The sequence below is a fragment of the Typopeltis vanoorti genome, chromosome 6, assembly GCF_054136105.1.
Source record: "Typopeltis vanoorti isolate ZY-2024b chromosome 6, IOZ_Tvanoo_1.0, whole genome shotgun sequence".
NCBI lineage: Eukaryota > Metazoa > Arthropoda > Arachnida > Uropygi > Thelyphonidae > Typopeltis > Typopeltis vanoorti.
In genome coordinates this window covers 95,040,176-95,064,422 of record NC_143554.1, presented here as the reverse complement: position 1 = coordinate 95,064,422, position 24,247 = coordinate 95,040,176, and the positions used below count along the sequence as shown (strand labels likewise).

General features: G+C 36.1%; 1 protein-coding gene across 1 annotated transcript in view; it reads right to left on the bottom strand.

The window, feature by feature from the left end:
- Ube3a (ubiquitin protein ligase E3A) overlaps positions 1–24,247 on the bottom strand; it is a 253,225-nt gene that overhangs the window by 200,131 nt on the left and 28,847 nt on the right. The window contains exon 2 of the mRNA XM_090394318.1: positions 16,650–17,125. Coding sequence (XP_090250444.1) covers positions 16,650–17,125 — 476 coding nt within the window. The remainder of the gene's footprint in view (positions 1–16,649; positions 17,126–24,247) is intronic.

Genomic DNA, 24,247 nt, shown 5'->3' with positions numbered 1-24,247 from the left:
AATACCATGTTCCAACATAAAAATGTGCACAAATTCACATGGAGAGAGGAGGCAAGGAATAAGAAAAGTCTCAATGACTATGTTATTGTTGATAGTGATGTTTTCTTCCTGGTGCAGGACACCAGAGTGTACAGAGGATTTGAAATTGGAAGTGATCACTATTTAGTCTTGAGCAGGATGAAATTGAATTTCATATTGAAAAGAAGAACATGTAAGAAAGTTTTAAAGCAAATAAAAGTTGAGCAACTCTCAGATGTGAACTGTAGATTAAAATATACAAAGATTATTGAAGAAAAATTGAAAGAGTTTGAGAACAGGAACTAAACCTTGGAGATTCAGTGGCAAGCCTTGAAGAAAACACTGATTGATTCAGCTAGAGAGGCATGTGGTGAAGTTGACTGCAAGGATAGAAAAATTAGAACTCCATGGTAGACAAAGGAAGTTAAAGAGGCAGGTGAAGGAAAAGAAGAAAGCATATCAAAAGTTCCTGGCAAATAAGTCAGCTTTTACTCTTACAGAATACAGAGACAAATGTAAGAAAGCTAAACAGTGTGTAAAACTAGCTAAACAAAAGTCATGGGAGGACTTTGGCAAGAATATAGAAAATAAATATCAAGAAGGTGGCAAAATATTCTGGAGGTTGTTGAAGAAGCTTAGGAATGGAGGAAAGAGTGCTGTAAAAGGAGTTAGAGATGATAAAATGACATGAAAATGGAAGAAAAAAATATCCTTGAAGTATGGAGTAATTACTTTAAAAAACTGCTAAATGAAATAAGCAGCGATGACAGCACAGTGGTAAAAAACACTGACCAAGCATGCAGTCAGGAACACATATCCATACTTGAAGTAGAAAAAGCCATCAGAGGCTTGAAATGTGGAAAGGCAGCAGGAGTAGATGATATTCGACCAGAAATGTTGAAGTATGGTGGTATAAAAGTCTTACAGTGGCTGCACTGTATAGTTCAGAAAGCCTGGACAGAGGGACGAATTCCTGATGATTAGAGTAGAGCTCTCATAGTACCAATAAACAAAAAGGGAAATAAAACTGAATGTGAGAATTTCCCTACTGAGTGTTCATGGCAAGATCTATGCAAGTACACTTGAGAAACAGTTGAGAAGAATTGTGGAAGAAAAGCTTGTGAAGAACAAGCTGGATTCAGGTCAAATAGAGGCTGTCAGGATCAGTTCTTCACTTGAAGACAAATAGTGGAGAAATCATGGGAACATAACAAAGATCTGTATTTAAGTTTTGTCGATTTGGAAAAGGCATATATATATGACAAGGTGCCAAGTCAGAAGCTATTCAATATGCTACAGTTATATGTCAATGGGGCATTATATCAAGCAATACTTAGTCTTTATTTGAGTTGTAAGTCAGCAGTTAGAACTGAAGGAAGTACAGGAAGATCGTTTAATGTTAAATCTGGTGTGAGACATGAATGTGCATTGTTCCCTCTGTTATTCATTATCTATATGGATCACATTGCGAAGGAGAGTGTTATTGAGAATGATATCAAAATTGGAGATGTTAATGTCAGCACTTTGCTTTATGCAGATGATATTATACTTCTAAATAAATCCGCTACAAGTCTGCAAAATTCAATGACTAAATTGAATAACTCTTGTAATAGATAAGGTATGAAGGTCAGCAATAACAAGACAAAGACAACGAAAATAGGCATAAGCATTGAAAATATCAGCTGCATTGTGAATGGAGAACCTATAGAACAAGTAAAACATTTCAGTTACTTAGGAAGATTTTTAGTGAAGATGGTAAATTAAAGAAATAGACAACAGAATCAACAAAATTGGTATGGTAGGAAGTCAAATGAATAAATTCATATGGAGTAAGAGAGAACAGATAAATTCATATGGAGAAAGAGAGAAAGTCGGAACACTAAATTAGCTGTATACAAGACGGTGTTCAAACCAGTTTTAACTTATGGATCTGAGAGCTGGGTCAGAAGTAAAACACTTGACCAAAGACTAGAGACTGCAGATATGAGAGTGCTGAGAAAGATTAGAGGCTTAAACAGATGTAATCAATGGCAATATCATATTAAAAATGAGAATATTAGGAAAGAACTTGACATTGTCACATCCAGGAATTAGCAGAGCTAATCTCAGGTGGTATGGTCACTTAAACAGAATAGGTGAGGAAAGATTAGCAAAACAAGTGTTCTCTGCCAGGATGGCAGGAAAATGACCCAGAGGAAGACCAAGATATAGGTGGATTGATACGGTACAAAGCGCCTTAGACGATAAAAATATAAGATCTGATAATGTTGGAGTCTTGACAAGTAACAGACTGATTTGGAAGAATATTGTAGATAGGAAGTTAGTAATGATGTAAATTTTTCATGTAGTACTATTATATCCTGCACACCTCTTGAGGGTACTTGGCAGGAATTTGATGATGATGATGATGATGTAGCATTTTAAACAATCATATTAGTACTTAAAAAAATTTAATTTTGATACTTTTCACAGGAATGAACTTTTTTTTAATAAATCAGGTTCGTGTTTTAAAAATTCATAAAACTGTATACACTTCACGTCAAAGTTCCATTTGGTATAAATGCATGCTTTCAATGTTTCGATTTTTAATTGGTTTTTTCATTGGTTCACATATTCTTCACTAATGAAAATACTTGTTCTGTGGGGACATTAGATCCAGGGAGATATAAGCAAAATTCAACGATTTTTAAAAGTACATGTTTATCTGCGAAATATTTAAAAATTTCAACCCATCTACGTCAGCAGGACTTGTCATTTTGTCGCCATTCTTCGATGTTTTCACTGGTGACATAACTTTTAATACACAAAATTTCATCAAATAATTCGTCGTCATTTATATTTAAGTTCCAGTGACTGAAAGTGAACAAAACACTCTCCTCGATCTTCGCCCGCAGAGGGATTTCTCGTAGTAAAGACACATTCAAATACTTCCATTTCCATGAAACAGCTGTCCCAGTTATTTAAATAATCAATGCAGGTTTGGTAAAATTTATGAATTGTATCTTAAATATGTTGGCATCAATATTCAATTTACTATTTCAATTCACAAAAATAAAGGACAAAATGGCCATTTTAGAAAAGAAAAAAAAATCTAAAGGACAGAGCAGTGAAATAAAGGCTGTATGAAAACTGTTATTATATAGCATGTTTCAATTTGTGGTAGAATTTTATTTGAAGTTAGTTTTTGTGATCTGTCATAATGACATGGAGAATTTCAAATGCAATAAAACAAACAAAAGCTAACTTCAAATAAAATGGCCATTTTGCATCTGTTTTTCATACTATTATTGTCCCCTCCCACAGAAACTATGCTGTATAGACTCAAGTGCAACATATGGTTTTGCTTGAGTCTATACAGCATAGTTTCTGTGGGAGTGGGCAATAATAATGCAATTACAGACAGCTGGAATAAAAACTGCTCTAACTAATGAATCACACGATTTGTTGAGAAATATATTACACAGACTGCAAAAGCCGCTGAACCTTATTCAGGGATACGAAAAACTACACTTGTTTTTCTTGCATCTGCAATATAATGTCTGTTGGGGAGGGCATGTTATTAGGGCAGCGAGTGAGTTACTATCGCCTCGACGTGAACATGTTTAAATATTTTTCGTATGCAAGGTATATGCAAAACTTTTTGATGTCTTTTTTTGTAAAGTAAAATCAGGGGTGCGAGTTACACAAGATGGCAGATGATTCACATATTCGAGTAAATACGGTAAGCATTTTGCCGACAAGTTGACAGTCTTCTGTTGCTTCCCATGCTGAGCTGACTTCTATGGTGAGTTGCAATGTATAAATATTTTTCTCCCTACCATTTTCTTTTTCTTTTTTTTTTTTCAAACCAACATCATTAAAATCAATTTAATAATACAATAATCAATTTTACAATGAATAATATTCTAAATTTATATATAAATATTATAAATAAAATAAAATATTATTTATAATTATTTATAAAATATTATATAACATTATAAGTATTATTTTTGTGAAAACTCCCATGTTACTCCTCTTAAAAACTATTAAGAATAGTTTTTAATAGCCGTACGGCTATTTTGCCTGCTTTTGTTTAGCACTTCTAAACAAAAGCAGGCAAAATACCTGTAAAAATACTAATATTATAAATTAATTAATTTTCTATTAATCCCCCCCCCAGTAAAAACTGCTCGGCACGTCAGCAACTTGATTTGTAAATTTTTGACATGTGTCGGCACAACAGCAACTCAATTTGTAAACTTTTGGCACGTGCACATGAAAAGGTTCACCACCGCTGCTCTACACCAAAGCACTGTTTCAAAGGTGTTTTGAAGTGACCTCTGACACAAAATTAACACTCAGAAAATTCTGGAAAAATAACTTCAACATTCTCCACTGCTTAAGTATTCTTGACAAAGTCTGGGTGCAAGTGATTTACATGACCATGAACTTAGCATGGAGGAATTTGTGGCCAGACTGTGTAGCAGACAGAGACATTCAGGACTTTGAAGCTGAGTATGTTGCTTTGTTGATGATATTGCATCTCTGGGCAAAAGAATGGGCTTGAAAGTTGACAATGCTGATGTGGAGGAGGAGTTAGTGGAAGACCATAGGAATGAGCTGAACACAAAAGAACTGGAAAATCTTAAAAAGGAGCAGTAAAAGACGGTAGTGGAGGAAATGTATTCAGAGACAGGGTAAGGATGTTCCTAGTTCTTTGAGCAACGAAATGTGTGCGAAATGGGGTGAGGTGCAGTTTTGTGGAAAGATATCACCTGACAAAGCTGGAGCAAAATGTATCAAACCTTTTCAATGACAATGTCAGTTCTCAATTCAGAAGCATTTTAAAACACAGGCAAAAACATATCTTGGAGAGGTTTCAATGAGACAGAGGCCCAGTGTGACTCAAGCAGTCAAGTGTTGCCAAGAGACAGAAAGGAGAAAGAGAAAAAACCCTAGAAAGACAGTTACTTGATGTTTTTATGGGAGAGGAAGAGACTTCCTCACAGCCTTCCACTTATGCCACAACTCTCCTCTGTACAAGTAAAGTGAAGATAAAGTTTCATCTATATTTTATCTATTTATTGTATTTATTTCTTTTTGTGTAAAATTTTATGCGTGCACATATATATATATATATATGTGTGTGTGTGTGCATGCACACACAAACTGAGTTAGCTTTGCATTAGGAACACCTTCTCCTGATTTACATATTCAGTGCGATAATGAAGTACCACGGTAATATCAACATCATGTGCGGCTACTATAAATGGGTACACCTATTCTCTGTACATAATCAGTAAACATTTGCAGTAATGGGATGGGGAAGCATTACAACATAAGCCAATTTTGACTGCAGGCAGATAGTTGGGACACAACAATCAAGTCAAGGCAATGTGGCAAATTTGTTGTTGTGTTCCTCCAGCCACTCAGTAGTTGTTGATTGCTCCCTTACTACTGTATCAAGAGTGCACCAGGACTGGATTAACTAAACAGACATTGAGCAGAAACACTGATCAGCCAAGTGTGGTTGATCCTAGAGGTGAGCATCAAGTATCACAACTGGTATCTCAGCAATGATGTGCAACAGTCACACAGCTCACCCACTAGCACAACAGTGGGGCAGTTCGACCCATTTCAACATGCACCATACCTTGCTTTTGTCTGGGGGTTCACTAGCCAGAGACCAACAAGGATATACACATGATGACAGCTAGGCATCCCAAACAACACCTGTCATGGGCCAAGGAATGTCAGCAATAGAACCTCGACAGATGGAAGAAGGCCATCTAGAGTGATAAGTTCCGTTTCCTACTGCACTATCCTAATGGCAAGGTTTGTATTTGGCATAAACAGCATGAAGCTATATACCCTAGTTGCACAGTTGGGGTTCAACAGGCTGGTGGAAGTGGTGTTATAGTCTAGGGAGCGTTTTCCTGGCATGCCGTAGGTTATCCATTTGTTATCGTCCCACAAACATTGAATGGTGAATGCTACAGGGACCTGTTAGCCGACAATCTCCCTCCATATCTGCAGGAGGTCTACCCCAGTCACAGTGTCATCTTTCAACAGGACCATGCACATTGTCATTGGGCTTGTGCAACTACTGAGTGGCAGGAGGAACGCAACAACAAATTTGCCACATTGCCTTGACTTAACCCATTTGAACATGTGTGGGATATGCTAGAACAGGGTGTGAGAACTACTGATCCTCCTCTACAGAATGAGCATGAACTGACGGAATTGCTCCGTGGACATTGGTTGAGTTATGCATGGAAGATTTCCGATACCTTGTGAAATCTGTTCCTAGGCATCTGCAAGCTGTGATTGCACAGAGATGTGGTCAAACGTTATTAGGTAGTTGTTCCTAATGCAAAGCCGACAGCATATACTTGGAAGCTTCTTTTCAAGCTCATTACTTGGAAAGAAGCCAATAGACACCATAGTGTGAGGAACAAACAGCCATGGCACCCACCTTAATAAGATGCATAACCTCCTTTCACTGCAATGATTGCAGCAAATCCTATGGAGCATACTTTCCACACCCCCACAACAGTCCATGATTTGTGGACTGTTGTGGGAACAGATGTCCCTTGACCTCACCGGACATTCTAGTTCATCACACAGGTAATGAATAGGGTTGACACCAGGGCTCTGTGGAGGCCAGTCAAGTGAGGTGACATACACAACCGCAAACCATGCAGTTAGGTCAGTTCAGCAGAAAAGCCACAAAGTAGAAAGCATTGCATTGTTTAGAATGTCCAGATGCTTCTCGGAGTTCAATGTTTGTGGCACCACAAACAAAAGGTCCGAGGCCGAACCAAGAAAAACAGCACCATACCATCACACCTCCACCTTGGAATTTCACAAGTGGGGTTTACACACTCTGGTAAGAGATTCACTAGGCATTCGCCACATGCATCCATCTTCTTGGTAAAGGGTGTAGCATGATTCGTTGCTCCAACACAACTTTCCAAGCTTCCAAATCTCACTATACATGCTCTTTATAATGCTGAAGATGACACAGCATGTTGGTTCGGGAAATCTGGGGCTTGTGTGTTAGAGTCCTACCATGGAAACCTATGTTGTGAGTGTCGGGTTCTGAATGTTTTTTTTTTTGTGTGTGCAGATTCATGTTAAAATAGATGCCCAAAACTCCACATTCAACTTGATGGCTGACAAATAGCACTTTCGTATTATTTTTTGAAGCGCCCTACGGTCATATTTGGTGAGTGTGGTGGGTTTGTCCACTGCATGTAGCACTTACAGTTGACTCCCTGCACTTCCATCTCAGTATGGTGTCACTGATTGTTGACCTGGGGTGGCCCAATTTCTCAACAATTTGCCAAAAAGATAGGCTGCAAGATGGCATTCTATCACCATGCCTCTTTCAAATTCTATCAGTTCCCTTCTTGCAGCCATTTCACACGGACACAGTTGCACTGACTTGGGAGCATCATATTCTTCTAATTTATACCAGCTTCAAACACATGCTATTGGGGGGGGGGGGGGGGGGTCCAATGACTTTCTTCCAAGCAGTGTCTATGCACACACACACACACACACACACACAATGTTGACAAAAGTTGACAAAATTTTGAACAACTAATAGGCCATGCAAATTTTGTATCTACCACAAGCAAATATTCAGAGAGTGTCTGCATAAGTCTGGTAATAAAAGATGGGATGTGCTGCATGGTGTGCACTGTACTAGATGTCAAGATGCCATGTTCAGCTAAACTGGCAGACTTCTGATGGGTTGGTAGTTAGGTCTCACATCAGAGACCTAGCTACCATCCTAACCATAGAGACCTAACTACACTATGTTAATAAAAGTATTTGGACACCCAGTTGTGGCCAAAAAAATGCATTTTAATTACATTTCTAGTACAGAGTGGGATCACTTTTGGCCTGAATGACAGCAACTACCCTTCGAGCATCCTGTATGTCATCAGTGGCAGATCTCGCAGTCAATCTAAAAAATGCTGCAGGGACATCTACCAGACTAGAATTGTCCACAGAGAGTTGCATGCCTTAAGTTACCATAGCAGAGTTGCTGTGAACAATATCCCACTTAATGCCAAATAATGTTTATACTGGTGTCCTTCACGCTGTTCCTGGACCATAAGTGAATGGAAAAAGGTCCTGTGTAGTGACAAATCACAATTCCAAAAGTTTTGCTCTCGTGATCATGTTTGGTCCAGTAGATTATCCAGGGAATGGCTCTGGAAGGACTGCATCATTCCAACTGTCTAGTTCGGTGAAGGTTCAGTAATGGGGCAGAATGAATCAGTTGGATAAAGCTTGGTCCATTGATGGATGTACCAAAATCCATGACTGGTGGCCACCTGGAAATTCTGAACGACTTCAGGTTCTGACACTGTGGAAGTACTTCGGCAGTGACTTTTGCATATTTCAGCATGACAATGCTCCATGCCATACTGCACTGCATGTTCAATAGTGGTTTTTATAAACAATGTAGAAGTGTTGGACTGGCTAGCTCCAAGTAGAGACCTCAACTTCGTCTTTGGGACAAATTAAAATGCCAGACCACACTGGCCGTCATCAGCATCAGCAATGGAAGTAACTTCGCACGAGGAATGAAGAATATTTCTGTTGCGACGTAACAGATATTGGCTGAAAGCAAGCTACAAAGGATAGTTGCTATCATTCAGATCAAAAGTGGTCACCCTCGGTACTAGAAATGTAACTAAAATGCATTTTATTGAGCAGAACTAGGTGTCCAAATACTTCTGTCAACATACTGTGTGTCAATGATATATATACATATATATATATATATATATATATATATATCAGGGGCAAATATTCCAGGTGTGCACACCCATGGAATAGCAATTTCACTGATGATATATTTTTGCAGATAAACACTCTCCTAACTGTTTCCTGGCTTTGGATGATTCCTAAAAATTAAAGACAATATACTAATGCTTCATGAAGAAGAAGATGCTTTGCATCACATTTGCATTAATAGCCAGGTATGTATAAATGCAGACACCTTTGAGCCCTTTAAACAGAATGGGCAGATGGCGCAGCATACCAAATTCTTAATGTTTCAATGGTTTAATGTTCCAACAGCCTAGAAGGCGAAGCAGGATGTATGTGTGTGTGTATGTTGAGACAGCAGCAGCTAGTGGCTGTGACTGGTTGTTGTGTGAAGCAATCCAACAGAAAGTTGTCATTTGCCATGAGTTGCTGTATTTGTTTTTTTGAGTTTCACCTATTTTACATGAAGTGTGAGCTGACGTCTTTATGACACCAATACAGACAAGTTTTTAATATATATTTATAACTTTTTTTTGTCTGTATTTATGGGAAACAGTGTTGATGATCTACTGAATGTCCTGTTTTTCTGTCAGAGCTTTTGCAGATTGTATGATTATAGTCGAACAGGTTGGAATTGTGCATAATAAGCAGGACGAGTTATTTCAGCCTTTTTTTGGTTCAATCTAGAAAAATAATTTCCCAAGAGATTACTTTTTAATATTTCTGTGCGTATTATATGGCTGTATTTAAAAGCCGCATCAAAATTCAAATTATCCATGTCTCACTCTAGTATTTGCCAATGATAATCTAATCATTGAAAAAGAAAGAAATCTTAATAAACGTAAAGAAGCAGTGTTAAATCATAACTGCATAAAATTAACTGTTATAATTAGTTAAAATTTATTTTATAATGATTCAGTCATTAGTGTATAGGCTAGGCTACCGCAAAGTAATTGTATCAATTGCACTAGGCCATAGGTCGGCAACCTGCGGCTCGCGAGCCACATGCGGCTCTTTGGATGTGAAGCTGCGGCTCTTTAGTTCCATACGCAAATATTATTTATTTTATCAAAAAAAAAAAATTAAAAATCGTTCTGAATCGATTAACGAGGATTAGGCACTGATTCTATCTCTCAGCCACTTGTACTCGCTTTTCACCGCACCCCTTCCCCGTGACACGCATCGTCACTGTCGTCAGTCCGTCGGAAGCTCTCGGAAGTTTATATGTTTGGCAATTTTCATTGATTTCGGCATAGCTGGTCATAACACCTTTACTCGTAAACTAAGTATCTAATATTTGTAGTATCTAACAAACTAGAGGGGAAGATATAGCGAATGCCGTGCAAAAATGCCTTGAAGACAATAAGATCTTGTTGCTCTTTAAAAACTTTTTAAAATTTTGTGGCTCTTTAAAAACTTTGAAATTTTGTAAATTGTAATTTTTGACTCTTCCGACTCAAAAGGTTGCCGACCCCGGCACTAGGCTAACATACAGCTATCATATTGCTGCTTCTTTGTTATCGATGCATGAATCTTTATAACTGTAAATAAATATGAATAATTTCTTTTTCAAGTTATCTTTTCATCTTTGTTATCTAGTGTTAGTAATTCATATAATATCTACAGTGTTTTGTATCATATAAGATAATATTGATGTAGGTACTGACAGACATATTATTCATCTTGTAAACATACAACATAAACTTACAAAAGTGATAAATACAGTACAGTACTGTAAATGTATTTTCACTTCCTTATGATTTTCTTTAATAACATTTTCTTTTCTCTGGCTTACTTTATTGTAAGAATACAGTATATATACATACTGATATGCAATATAAAATGTGTTAATCGACTGTTTTATGTTATCGGTAAGGCTTCCGGTCAACAATAGGCTATCAGTAGTTAAGATTTTGGGGAGGCAATAGTTATACAGATTTTTGAACAATGCAGGGGGTCGGCATCTCTAATCCCCGTGTTGTTCAAGGATCAACTGTGTGTGTGTGTGTTAAAAATACCAAGCTATTTTAAACCTGGTTTTACTCCATTTCCCAAGTAAGCACACAAAACATCATACATCTCCTCCAGGAGATGTGCTTTGCATTAAGGGTAAATATTAAGATTAGTGATCAGAGCTTATTCTACTTTTACCAAGAGTTGCCTTGGTCTTGCACTACTTTGAGGGTTAGCTAGACTTCCAATACGTGCAGGCGTATTGGAAGTCTACTTGACTTGACTTGTCTGTTTGCTTACTTGGGAAATGGAGTAAAACCAGGTTTAAAATAGCTTGGTATTTTTAAATTTATTATACCCAAGGTAAAATGCTTTCTACATATATATATATATATATATATATAGGTTCTTCCATCTACTGATGTATATATATCCATGCCAAAGAGTCTCTGCGGCTGCATTAATTCATCGTAAGCTCCTCGTTCAGGGGGACTCAGCCCATCCTAAGGAACAGATGAGAAGGATAGGATAGGATATCAATGCCTAGTGAGATGTAGATTTTATGATTATATCATCCAATATTATCCACAAAAACAGCAACAGAAAAAAAAAAAAAAAGAAACAGTCATTACATCAGTAGTTTTTCCTCTGCTTGAACTCCAGCAATATGAGAGTATAGCTGCATATAATTAACCCTGCAAAGCTCCCCGGGGTGATGCATTACCCCAGCAGGTGACTCCATTTTCATCTACACATTATCCGCAGATGTGCACAGCGCTTCCCCCACCCAGCTATACTCTAAACAATAATCGTTCTCCACATCAGTCAATGAGTGAGTGAGTATAGTTCATGAAGTATGTGTCGTTCTGTAAGACCGTTGGGGTGATAGCATACCCCAGTGAGCATTAGTGTGTGTTAAATTTGTGTTATGCACCACAGCTATTTCTATCAATGCACAGTGACAAGAAAGTTGATGAGGTCTCCAAGCAACCAGAAGTTATCCTTTTTTATAACAACACAAAAGGTGGTGGTGTTGACAGTTTCGACCAGATGGCTCATAACCACATAAAAAGCCACAAAACCAGAAGATGGTCTCTGCACTGTTTTTATGGGATGCTAGATCATCAAGCAGGAATCAATTTGCAGATAATTCTCCAGTCAGCAACTAAGAAAAAGATGATTAGGTGCCAATACTTGAAGAATTTGGGCTTGAATCTTGTGACACCACACATGAAAAGGAGACTGGCTCAGCTACTGTCTACAGAACTTACAAATATCATAAAGAGAGTTCTGAACATCCAAAGCGATGAAGACACCAATGCTGGTCCTGCTGAGGCTGAGCGACCTCCAGAACCAAAAGTGAAGAAGCAAGCTAGATGTCAGATCTGTCCATGAGCCACGGATCGGAAAACCAAAGTCCACTGTTCAGTATGTGACGTGTGTGTGTGTGTGTGCGTGTGCGCGCGCATGCATGCGGATCACAGGAAAGACATTTGTGATGAATATGCTAGAAAGAATTAACGTTCTACATGGTTTATAAACTGATTTAGATGCATTTTAAACTTTTATTATATTTACCAACTACATATCATTCACATGGTAGAAAAATGTTTTAGTTTTGTGTAATATATTACTAACGTAAACATCAATTTTTGACATTCATTGTTTGTTTTGTGTAAACAAGTTCGTCATTTGTACTGTAAGCTTTTTTTCATACACATTTTAACTGAAACCTAACAACACATTTGCACAAGAAAATTTAGGATATATTCTTTTTTTTTTATGTTTTCGTTAGAAAGTATGACACTTGGTAAATATCAGTAAATTTTTTTATTTTCCCTTCCTTTTTCCCCTTTCAAAATATCGTAGTAGGTAAAATCTGTTAATAGCTTAGGCTATCTAAACACAATAACAATTTCAATTACCTATAGTGGAGGGGAGGGAGGGGGAGAAGAAATGTCGTGGGATGACAGCATACCCCCAAATGAGCAGATGATATCTAAAAAAGTGTGAGTCAAGGGTTAAGAATCACTGTGTAATTTTCTATGCTGGAGATTTTTTTAAAAAAATGTAATTAAATGCTTTGAGAAAGGGATAGGCAAGATCTGAACTTCATGGAAAGAAATATTTGCATGTACTCCAAATTTCATTCAAATTCACTGAACTTGCAATAACTTCATGATGATTTTATATATAGATGGTAAATGCAAAAGTTAAACTGAAAGGTAGTTCTAGTTCTTAAATACCCTACAGTCATCAAAAAATATAATCAAACATTTGATAAAAATTCACCACAGTCAGTGTTACTTTTATAAAACAATTATGTACTTCCTTTGATTTCATTTACCAAAAAAAAAAAAAAAAAATTCTATATCCTATAATATTAATGACATAGCAAATTCTATAATAAAATCATTGACATATCAACAAGTTCCAAAATACAGATTTTGCATAGAGCTTTACAATTTATTTCCAGTTTCAGGTGGTGTACAAAGGTCTGGTTGTGAAGGAAGATCTGTAAATAACCATGATAAGTTGGTACTCTTGTGATATGGATATAAGTAACTGTGAGAAGGTATGCAATAAGTTATCTTAGAAGTGTATAATATGTCAGAAGGTTGGCTTCAAATTGTCTGAGAGCATCCCTCATTTCTCATTAGTGTAATGCTTTAGTATTACAATAGCTTTTAATCAAGATTTAGAAAGACCAGGAATGTGTAGCTATAACTAATTGTTGTTTCAACTGCACATGCATTTCTTTTCTCTCTATTCCATATAAATTTATTCAGTTGACTTCTTACCACAGCTTTGTTGATTGATTCAGTTGTCTATTTCCATATTTAATTTACCATTTTCAGTAAAAATCATGCCTAAGTAGCTGAAATGATGTTTGATATTTTCAATGCGTCTGCCTATTTTAATTGTCTTTGTCTTGTTATTGCTGACCTTCATACCATATCTATTACACAGTCATTCAATTTAGTCAGGGAATCATGCAGACTTGTAGAGGATTTATTTAGAAATATAAATCATCCGCATAAAGCAAACAGCTGACATTAACATCTCCAATTTTGATATCACATTAATACCACTTTCCTTCATAACGTGACCCATATAGATAATGAATAACAGAGGGGATAAAGTACATCCTTATGTGACGCCAGATTTACCATTAAACCATCTTCCTGTACTTCCTTCAATTCTAACTGCTAACCTACAACTCAAATAAAGACTAAGTATTGCTTGATATAATGCCCCACTGACATACAACTGTAGTATTTTGAATAGCTTCTCTCTTGGCACATTGTCATAAGCTTTTTCCAGATCTACAAAATTTAAATACAGATATCTGTTATATTCCCATGATTTCTCAACTATTTGTCATAAAGTGAAATTCTGATCCTGACAGCCTCTATTTAGCTTGAATTCAGTTTGTTCTTCACCGAGCTTCTCTTCCATAATCCTTCTCAACCATTTCTCAAGTATACTGGCATAAATCTTAGCAGGAACACTCAGCAGAGCAATACCTCTGTAATTCTCACATTCAGTTTTATTTCCCTTTTTATATATGGGTTCTATGAGAGCTCTACTCCAACCACCTGGAATTCGAACCTCTGTCCAGGCTTTCTGAACTATGCAGTGCAGCCACTGTAAGACTTTTATACCTTCATACTTGAGCATTTCTGGTCGAATATCGTCTACTCCAGCTGCCTTTCCACATTTCTGGCTTCTGATGGCTTTTTCTGCTTCAAGTATGGATATGTATTCCTGATTGCATGCCTGGTCAGTGTTTTTTTACCACTGTGCTGTCACTGATTGCTTCATTTAGCAATTTTTTGAAGTAATTACTCAATATTTCAAGGATATCTTTTTCTCCAGTTTCCATGTCACCTTTATCATCTCTAATTCCTTTTACAGCACTCTTATCTCCATTTCTGAGCTTCTTCAACCTCCAGAATATTTTGCCACCTTCTTCATATTTATTTTCTATTTTCTGACCAAAGTCTTTCCATGATTTTCGTGTATCTAGCTTTGCACAGTGTTTAACTTTCTTACATTTGTCTCTGTATTCTCTAAGAGTACACTAACTTATTTCTCATAAACTTTTGATATGCTTTCTTCTTTTCCTTCATTGCCTCTTTAACTTCCTGTGTCCACCATGAAGATCAATCAATGTTTTTTTTTTCAGGGTTTGCCACTGAATCTCCAAGGTTTGGTTCCTGTTCACAAACTCTTTCATTTTTTCTTCAAAAATGTTTGTGCATTTTAGTCTGTAGTTAACATCTGAGAGCTGCTCAACTTTTATTTGCTTTAAAACTTTTTTACGTTTTTCTTTTCAATATGAAATTCAATTTTATCATGCTCAAGACTAAATGGTGATCACTTCCAATTTCAAATCCTCTGTACACTCTAGTGTTCTGCACCAGGGAGAAAACATTACTATCAACAATAACATAGTCAGTGAGATATTTTTTATTCCTTGCCTCTTCTCTCCATGTGAAAATGTGCAAATTTTTATGTTGGAATATGGTGTGTTATAACCTGTCCATGTCCTGAGCAGAAATCCAACAGGTATTTGCATTATTATTAGCTTTGCTTTTTTCTCCAAATTTTCCCAAAACATTTTTGTAGGTCTAACAATCATTTCCTACTCTGCTATTTAGATCCCCAACAAGGACCAACTTTTTCTTTTTCATTGTGTTCAATTGCTTTCTCTAAAGACTCAAAAAATTCCTCCACTTCAAATTTAGGAGACCCCCCTTCAGCGGGACCACAGGCACAAATAAGTCTCATTGTCCAATCCCCCCCCCCATTCTGATATTTGTCCACATCACTCTACTTGAAATTGTCAACCATTCAAGATTAGTCACATATTTAGTGTTGAATACTATCGCTACTCCTTCTTTTCTTTGATTGTCATTGCCTGAATATAACATTTTGTATTTATTGCTCAGAAAGAGCTCACCAGTTTTTGCCTTTTTTGTTTCAGTCATCCCTATTATGTCAATCTGGTACTTATCCAATTCCTCAGCTAGCTACATTTCTTTGCCATTCAGGTTTCTTATGTTGATAGTACCGATCTTGAGTTGGAGTGTGCTTTAGGATATGTTCCAGTAGCTGACTTTTCGCCGTTCGTCTTGGTTCACTGGCGAAAACAACAGGGGTCTTGCTTAACCTGGCGATGTCCCAGCTGGCATGAAATTCTATCATGTTGTACCATCATTTTATATTGTAGTTAAAGCCAATAAGAATACAATTTGTTCAGCTAAATCCCAAATTGCCAGCCCATCCTTGTCCGTGCAGTATCCAGGTAGATAGATACCTAACAGGGTGTACCACGAGAAGGTGAGGATTGGACATTAGGTCAGAAGCCCTAGTCGGTTCTCCGCATTCCTTTGAAGGCTATGTGGATGTCTCCTGTCAGTTATACAGCTTTGACCTTAAGCACTACCTTTTAGTGTGGCCTAGAATACTCCATACAGATATATAAATGAAATGCCATTTCATTTATATATCTTAAGTATATTTGGAGATAAGAGTCTGAAAACTGAAAAGCAATCTATATCTGAAGTCTGAAAAGCAATCTACATCTGTGTTGAGAAAAAATATGGCCACCTGCTATTTTGGAATTGTTATTGGCAGTACATATTTCCAGTAATACAACCATAGTGCTTTATGGTTCTAAAATATGGTAGTTGGTATTATGATATGTAATTACCAAAATTGTAAACTCTGGAAATTATATGTGCAAAATTTATGTATTTGCTTTTTTTTTTAAGTGTGTAACATTTTAAGGATAACTAACTTTAAATAAGTCAATATTAATTGTCTTAAAAGATTTACTATATAATACTTAGAATAATACTATCACTAATATTGCTTTATCCACAAGAAATAAATATCCATACCTGCATGTAAGGTCACATTTTCCTCAGTTGCACTGGGAGATAGAACTGCATTCCCAGATGATGTAGATGGTTGAGCTGGAGACCATTCAGGCTTATCTGCTATAATTAGCCGATCCCCCTGGGAATTATTGGCAATGTCCATAGTAGTGTTTTCTTCCATTGGAGATGGTAATTTTGCCAGTGCCAAATTAGGTTGGGTTGTGGTATCAGAAACTGATGTATCCATTGATGAAGGTGATCCCTGAGAATTACCAATTTCTTCACCTGGAAGTTTTGCCATTTTGGGAGGATTAGTTTCACATAATTTTGCTCTTGCCATAAACAACTGAAGTGCTTGTGCTGCTGCCTGATCTGGTGTAAGCCTCTGGATTTTTCCACTGGAAGCACAATGCTCATTAATACAGTGTGGATTGCCACATCCATCTGTTAATTGGTAATAATAACGTTCAATTAACTTCTTGGCAGCAGCACGTTTTCTGAAAAAAGATAGAATATTATATAATCAGTCTGTGTATATGAGAGTAAGAGAGAAAAGGGAAGAGGGACACAGAAATAAAACCATCTTATATATATATAAGACTGTTTTATATGTCCTGTATGCTCTACTGCTAATACCATCATCAAATATTCTGCACCTGAGTTCAGCTTACCATCTCAAACAAACACACACACACACACACCACACAAACTAAGAGAACGATAAATGTGTCTAAGTGCATAGCTTCGCACTTTTTCCACATTAAACAGTCATCCATATATGAAAGTACTTTTTTTTTTTTTTAGTGGAATGTATTTTTTAGTAGAGCAATGGCAACAAGTTTTCAAAATAGAAAATTGAACAATGTGACTCATTTATGCATGTGCTCTAACCAAAGGTTAATATTCCAAAGTAAAATTCTTTAGAAAAATTAGGAAAAGTTCATTGACATAAATAACACTGAAAATGTTTTTTGTTGGCTATCTAAACAGTAGAGTAAAAAGTAAAAATGATTCTAGAATTACAAAAATGTTCTGAAAAAGATTTGGAGAAACAACCCTAACAAACTAGCAATAACTGTAAACAACTGCCGGAATTTTGGTGTGGACATAAAACTCATTATAAACGAGTCCTCTGACCATAGCAGAAATTACTCATTATGAATAAATGTTCCAAGATTCATAAGCATGACTTTTTGAAGACTTTTTTTTTTTTCTGAAATTTGTTCTTTGGTTCATGCAGAAAAAACAAGAAACCACAACACAAAAATTGCTTTCGTTATATTATTGCTGATACCAGCATTTTCAGGCTGATCTAGGACACAAGAGTTCAGACAAGAGTTGGAAGTTTTTCCACTTGGTTATACTATAAATTAAAGATACCAAGAAATTATATACTTGGTTTTATCCTTTATCCAAGTGTAAGCAAACAAGTTTGCACCTGACTATTTTCATGACTGAGGCAACTCATATAAAAAAGATAATGACTTCACATCAATTGCCTTAGTATCCCATAATGCAAAGCACATATTATTACAGACATTTATAATGCTATGCATTATTGGAAGGGTCACTACCCAGACCGGTTTTGACCTTTATTGAGGTCTCATCTGTGGGAGCCAGACCTAGAGGTGATACTAAGGCGAGGTCATTAGCTTTTTTACACGAGTTGCCCCAGTCCTGAAAATAGTTCAGGTGCAAGCTTGTTTGCTTACGCTTGGATAAAGGATTAAACCAAGTATATAATTTCTTAGTATCTTTAATTTATAGTATAACTAAGTGGAAAAACTTCCAACAAACTTCTCTAATCCAGAGTATTTTAATAATAAGGTGCGACACCTTTGGCTTGTGCATTACTTCAACCTTAGTATCACCTCTGCATCTGGCTCCCACTGATGAGACCTCAATAAAAGGATAGTGACCCTTCCCATAATGCATAGCATTATACATGTGCTTTGCATTATGAGATACTAAGGCAAGTGATGTGAAGTCATTAGCTTTCTTTTATATGAGTTGTCCCAGTCCTGAAAATAGTTCAGGTGCAAGCTTGTTTGCTTACACTTGGATAAAGGATAAAACCAAGTATATAATTTCTTGGTATCTTTAATTTATAGCTCAGACAGGATTATCTGAAATAGGAAGTGATCTACAATAATTACTGCTGAGCAAAATAACTCTGAAATAGCAAATTTCTAAAAAATAAGTCTTCAAAAATAACCGAAGGTTGAATAGCTTGAAGATGAAAACTGGGGGGGGGGGGGGGGGGGTGAAGTCAAGAAGAAAATGTTGGTAAATGCAACTGATAACTTTCTGGTGCAATCAAGATGATAAAGAAGCTGTCCAAGAAAAGAAGAAACTATGCAACAAAAATTTCCTGGTCAATAAAGCAGCATGTGTCCTTTAAATGATGTTAAAATATAAATATATATTTTAAAAAATGCTATATATAACAGTAGCTAACAACAGTCATCATGGAAAGAATGTAGAAAATAAATGTTAAGAGGTTGCAAACTGTCTAAGGTATATTAAAAAAATCTTAGGAAATGGAGAAAAGAGTATACTTGGAAAAAATTATTATGAAGCAAACAGTGAGTGAGTGTGAGAGAGATCCTTGTTATAGATAGAAATAGGAGATATTAAAGATCCATTCTCAGTTGAAGAAGAAAAAAAATAGAACCTTTGAAAGTTACTGAAAATTGACAAAAGAGTTTATGACAATATATTCTTTGGTATTGGAGTTGTCTTAGCTTGCACTACTTAAAAAACATGAGTGCCACCTAAGCATCCATATAGTTGTCTTTCATTAGTGCTTTTGATAAAGGTTTCACTGAAGTGACAGATGGTTTGAACTGGTTGGTCAGAGACCATGCAGAAACCTTAAGAGGGCAAGAATCCTCTTTCAATACCAAAGGAATCCAATGCCAAAGAGTTGTATTTTACAAAAGTGACCTCTCAGTTAGTGCCTAAATTAAAATAATAATAATAATAAAATAAACAAATAAAAATAAATAAACCTTTATCACAAGCACTAATAAAAGATGGCTAGATAGGTACATGGGTAGCACCCATCTCTTTTGAAGTAGTACAAGTTAAGGGAACTCTGATGCATAGAAATTCGGAAACTTTTGGTTTTCATTTTTTGGTTTTGGCTAGAAATAAATACAGATCATTATTTAGGTGCAGACAAAATTAAGGTTTCCACCAAATTGGTTGGAAAATATACAAAAAAATAAAAATAATAAAATAAAACAAATAAATAATAAATAAATAAATACAGTACATAAAATAAACAAAATCTAATTACAAAGTAAGACTACTAAATGATTTAAGTATAAGAAATTTATACCAACAGAGGATTAATAACTATTTAGAAACATTTTAAAACAAAATGAAGACATCGAGAAAGAATGGAATAATATAAAAAGATATTATTACATCAGCATCATATGAAATCTAGGAACACACAAAAAATACCATAAAAATAAAAAATTACACATATGGGACAATGAAATAAAAACAATAATTGAGAATAAAAAGCTGGCCTTTAAAAGATGATTAAGTAGCAAAAAAAAAAAGAAGATGAAATTGAATATAAGACGAGCAATAGCCAAAAGAGAAAACAAAGAAAAAGCTGAGAAAAAAATTTTAATCACATCTAGAAAATGATATATACAAAATAAGACAAAATGCCTATAAAATACTAAAGCACATGAATGCGGATATAAAAGAAACTGCAAATATAAATTGCAAAACAGATTTAAAAGAATTCCTGGATTACTTTATGCATATCTTTGGACAGATAAAAAATTTGATGCAAAGTTGGGAAGAAATGTAAGTAGCACTACTGATGTTAATTCCCATCAGGAAGATTTAAATAACACTTTTGACTTAGACAAAGGAGTCGGGTTATAGTTTTAATATATACTGTATTTGGATTTGGGAGTGATAAGTGACAGTAGACTGAAGTCAGAGGGCATATTGCTAGTATTGCAAAGGCTGCACATCGCAGTGCTGCTATGATAAGAAGTACTCTGACATGTAAGGATAAGTAGTTGTGTCAATGTATAAAAGCACTGGTCAGACCATACTTGGACTATTATGCTCAGATATGGTCACCAGCATTTCAGTGTGATGTGGAGACATTGGAGAGGGTCCCAGAGGCGAGTGAGTAAGACAGTATCAGAACTTTGGAATGCTAGCTATGGAGAGAGGTTCAAGAAATGTGGATTGCAGAGTTTGGTGGATATAAAGAAAAGAGGTGATATGATAAACACGTTTAAGTTAGTGAAACAATTTTATTATATTAATCCAGATGAGATTATACGAAAAGTAGATGCGAAAGGGGAAAAACCAGAGGTCAGCCCTGGAAGTTATGTAAGGGTGTGGTGAAGAATAGATTTTTCACATGGAGAAGTCAATGAATGGAACACATTACCAGAATGTGTGGTTAATGCAAGGAAAGTCAATGATTTTAGGATTTGGTATGATAAATATGTTGTCAGTTCAATGAACATTCCATGATGAGTTTGCCAACTCCATGGAGGGTGCAATAATAATAATAAACTAACATTAAAAAAATTAGACCAAAAACTTACAAAATGCTTTAAATGATATAATAGCAATGAAAGAATTAAAGGACAACTTAAAAAAAATAAATAAAAAATGGTAAATCAGCAGCAGAAGATGGGATAAACTCAGAATGGGATAAATTTACTGGAAAAAAAATTTTCATCAGAGATTATTATATAGAATACCACAGACAATTACCAATAGAATGGAATATGAGTATACGAGGGTGGTCTGAAAAGTTCTTGGCCTAACAATGAAAAAATGAATTTATAATTTCAAAATTATTTTTATTTTTCAACATAACCTCCCTTAAGACTAATACATTTATTCCAGCAATGCTCCAGCACCATTATCACATCCCTGTAGTGGTTCTCAGTGAGATCTGCAAAATACCCCCTCTACAGCTGCAATCACCTCTAGATTCGAAGAAAAACACTGACCAGCGAGGAAGAAATTTAGTTTCAGGAAGAGATAGAAGTCAGAGGGAGCCAAATCTGAGGAATACGGTGGATGTTCCAACAATTCATAGTGCAGATCCCTTAATTTTCCCATTGCCAAAACACTTTCGTGGGCAGTGCATTGTCCTGATGAAAGATGATTTTTTATTTCCCTGCAAACCAGGTCTTTTCTCATGAATTTTTTCGTCCAGTCTGGTCAAAAGATCATAATAATATTCCCCAGTTATTGTTTTACCCTTTTCAAGATAATTACCATATATTATTGCGTATAATGTGAAAAATTTATGGTAAAAAATACTACTTAAAGTTAGGGGTTCGCATTATATGCAGATCCTAAAAAATATAACATCTTATTAGACTTGCACACACAATACATACTACCTAATGCCTATGCAACCAAATCTACTTGACCCACTCGCATTCAGCGACCGAGCGCGCATCATATCTGCGCATAAAGCCAGTAATGTAAGTAATGCTAATGATAGAGCACAGTTAGGTATATCGGTTTAACCACAGTTCATTTTAAATATTATTCATTAAACAAACCTAGCCTGAAAATGAGCCAACAGAAACGTAAATGTTCATCTTTTGAAGCAGGATTTGTGTCGTGCAGTTTGCAAAAGAACATAATAATAGTGTTGCAGAATTTGGTGTAGCAGAGAGTAATATTAGACTTTGGCATAAGCAAAAAAAGACAGTCTTGAAAAAATCTCCAAAACGAAGCGTGCTCGTCGTGTAGATGTAGCATCCTTTCCAGAACTTGAAGAAGAGCTAAATGAATGGATTTTGACGCAACGACAATATGACATTATAGTAATAAGAAATGCAATTCGTTTTCGAGCTCTACAACTCAAGAATGGTAAATTCAAGGACACACCAGGTATTTCATCTTTTCTTGCTTCGCCTGAGTGGTGCAACAGATTCATGGAATGCAAAGCATTAACATTACAACACTGAACAAAAATTGCGCAGAAGTTACCAAAGCAGCTTGAAGAAAAAGTGCCGTCCTTCCATAAATTTATCATAAAATTATGGAAGTGTCACGGATATGAACTTTCCCAAATTGGCAATATGGATGAGACGCCCATGTACTTTGATATGCCTGGGAATCGAACGGTAAACTCAGTTGGTGAAAAGGGTGTCTTCATAAAAACAATGGGACATGAAAAAACGCATTTTACCGTTGTTCTAGCATGCATGGCAGACGGAACCAAATTAAAGCCGACAGTGATATTTAAAAGGAAGAAAATTCCGAAGCATGTGAAATTTCCACCAGGTGTAATTGTTCACGCTAATCAGAAAGGTAGGATGGATGAAGAAGGTGTACAATTGTGGCTGGATCAAGTATGGAACATACGTCCAGGTAGCTTGTTACATCAACAAAGCAAGCTAGTCTGGGATATGTTCCAGGCGCATTTAACGGAGGCAAGCAAAGAGAAAGCACGTGATCTACGTACAGACCTAGCAGTCATATGGGGGGGGGGTCTAACTTCCATTTTGCAGCCGCTTGATGTCAGCTTGAATAAGGCGTTTAAAGATCACTTACATGAAAAATGGAGAGAATGGATGTCATCTGGTTTGGTGAAGATGACAAATTTTCAGAAGCCTGAGATCACCCTAGTCACCAGCTGGGTAAAAGAAGCGTGGGATTTGATACCATCTGAAATGATTGAACGCTCATTTCTTAAATGTGGAATAAGTAATTAAATGGATGGATCCAAAGATCACGTCATATACGAAAGCAAGGATGACGCACAACAAAATGGAGAGTATGAAGATGACGACGACAACTGCTATACTGATAACGCAATCCCTACAGATGAATTTATAAATGAAATGTTTGGTGATTCAAAAGATGAAGAATTTAAAGGATTTTGACATTTTGTTTTAAAATAAATATTTCTTTCGTTAATTCGTACTGTATTTGTATATAATGTCATGGAACAAGATTAACAGATCGCATTATACGTGGACATGGCATTTTAGGGCTAGTTTTCAAACAAAATTTCTAGTTCGCATTATATGCAAAAATATGCGGTAATAAACAAAATGCCTTTAGCATCCTAAAACACCGATGCCATGACCTTTCCTGCTGATGGAACTGACTTTGTCTTTTGGCGCTGAACAACCAGCTTCTGTCCACTGTTTTGACTGCTGTTTGGATTCTGGTGTGTGTAATGATGAATCCAAGTCTCAATCATAGTAATAAATCAATGCACAAAATTAGTTTTATTCTTGTTAAAATGATGCAAGCACTGTTCAGAGGTTTTCATGTGAGTGCGTTTTTGATCTGCTGGGAGCAAGCATGGCACCCATCTTGCACAAAGCTTTTTCATTTGCAATTCTTCATGCAGAACATATCCTACGTTCTTTTGAAATGCCTATAGTCTCAGCAATTTCACGCACTTTGACTCGCCAGTCATCCAATACCATATTGTGCACTTGACCAATAATTTCTGGTGCTGTTACACTTTTTTGACATCCTTCATACAGATCATGTTCAAGGCTGGTATGGCCACATTTAAACTCGGCAGCCCATTTCTTAATTGTTGAAAATGAAGGAGAAGAGTGTCCATAAACTTTTATGAACTTCGA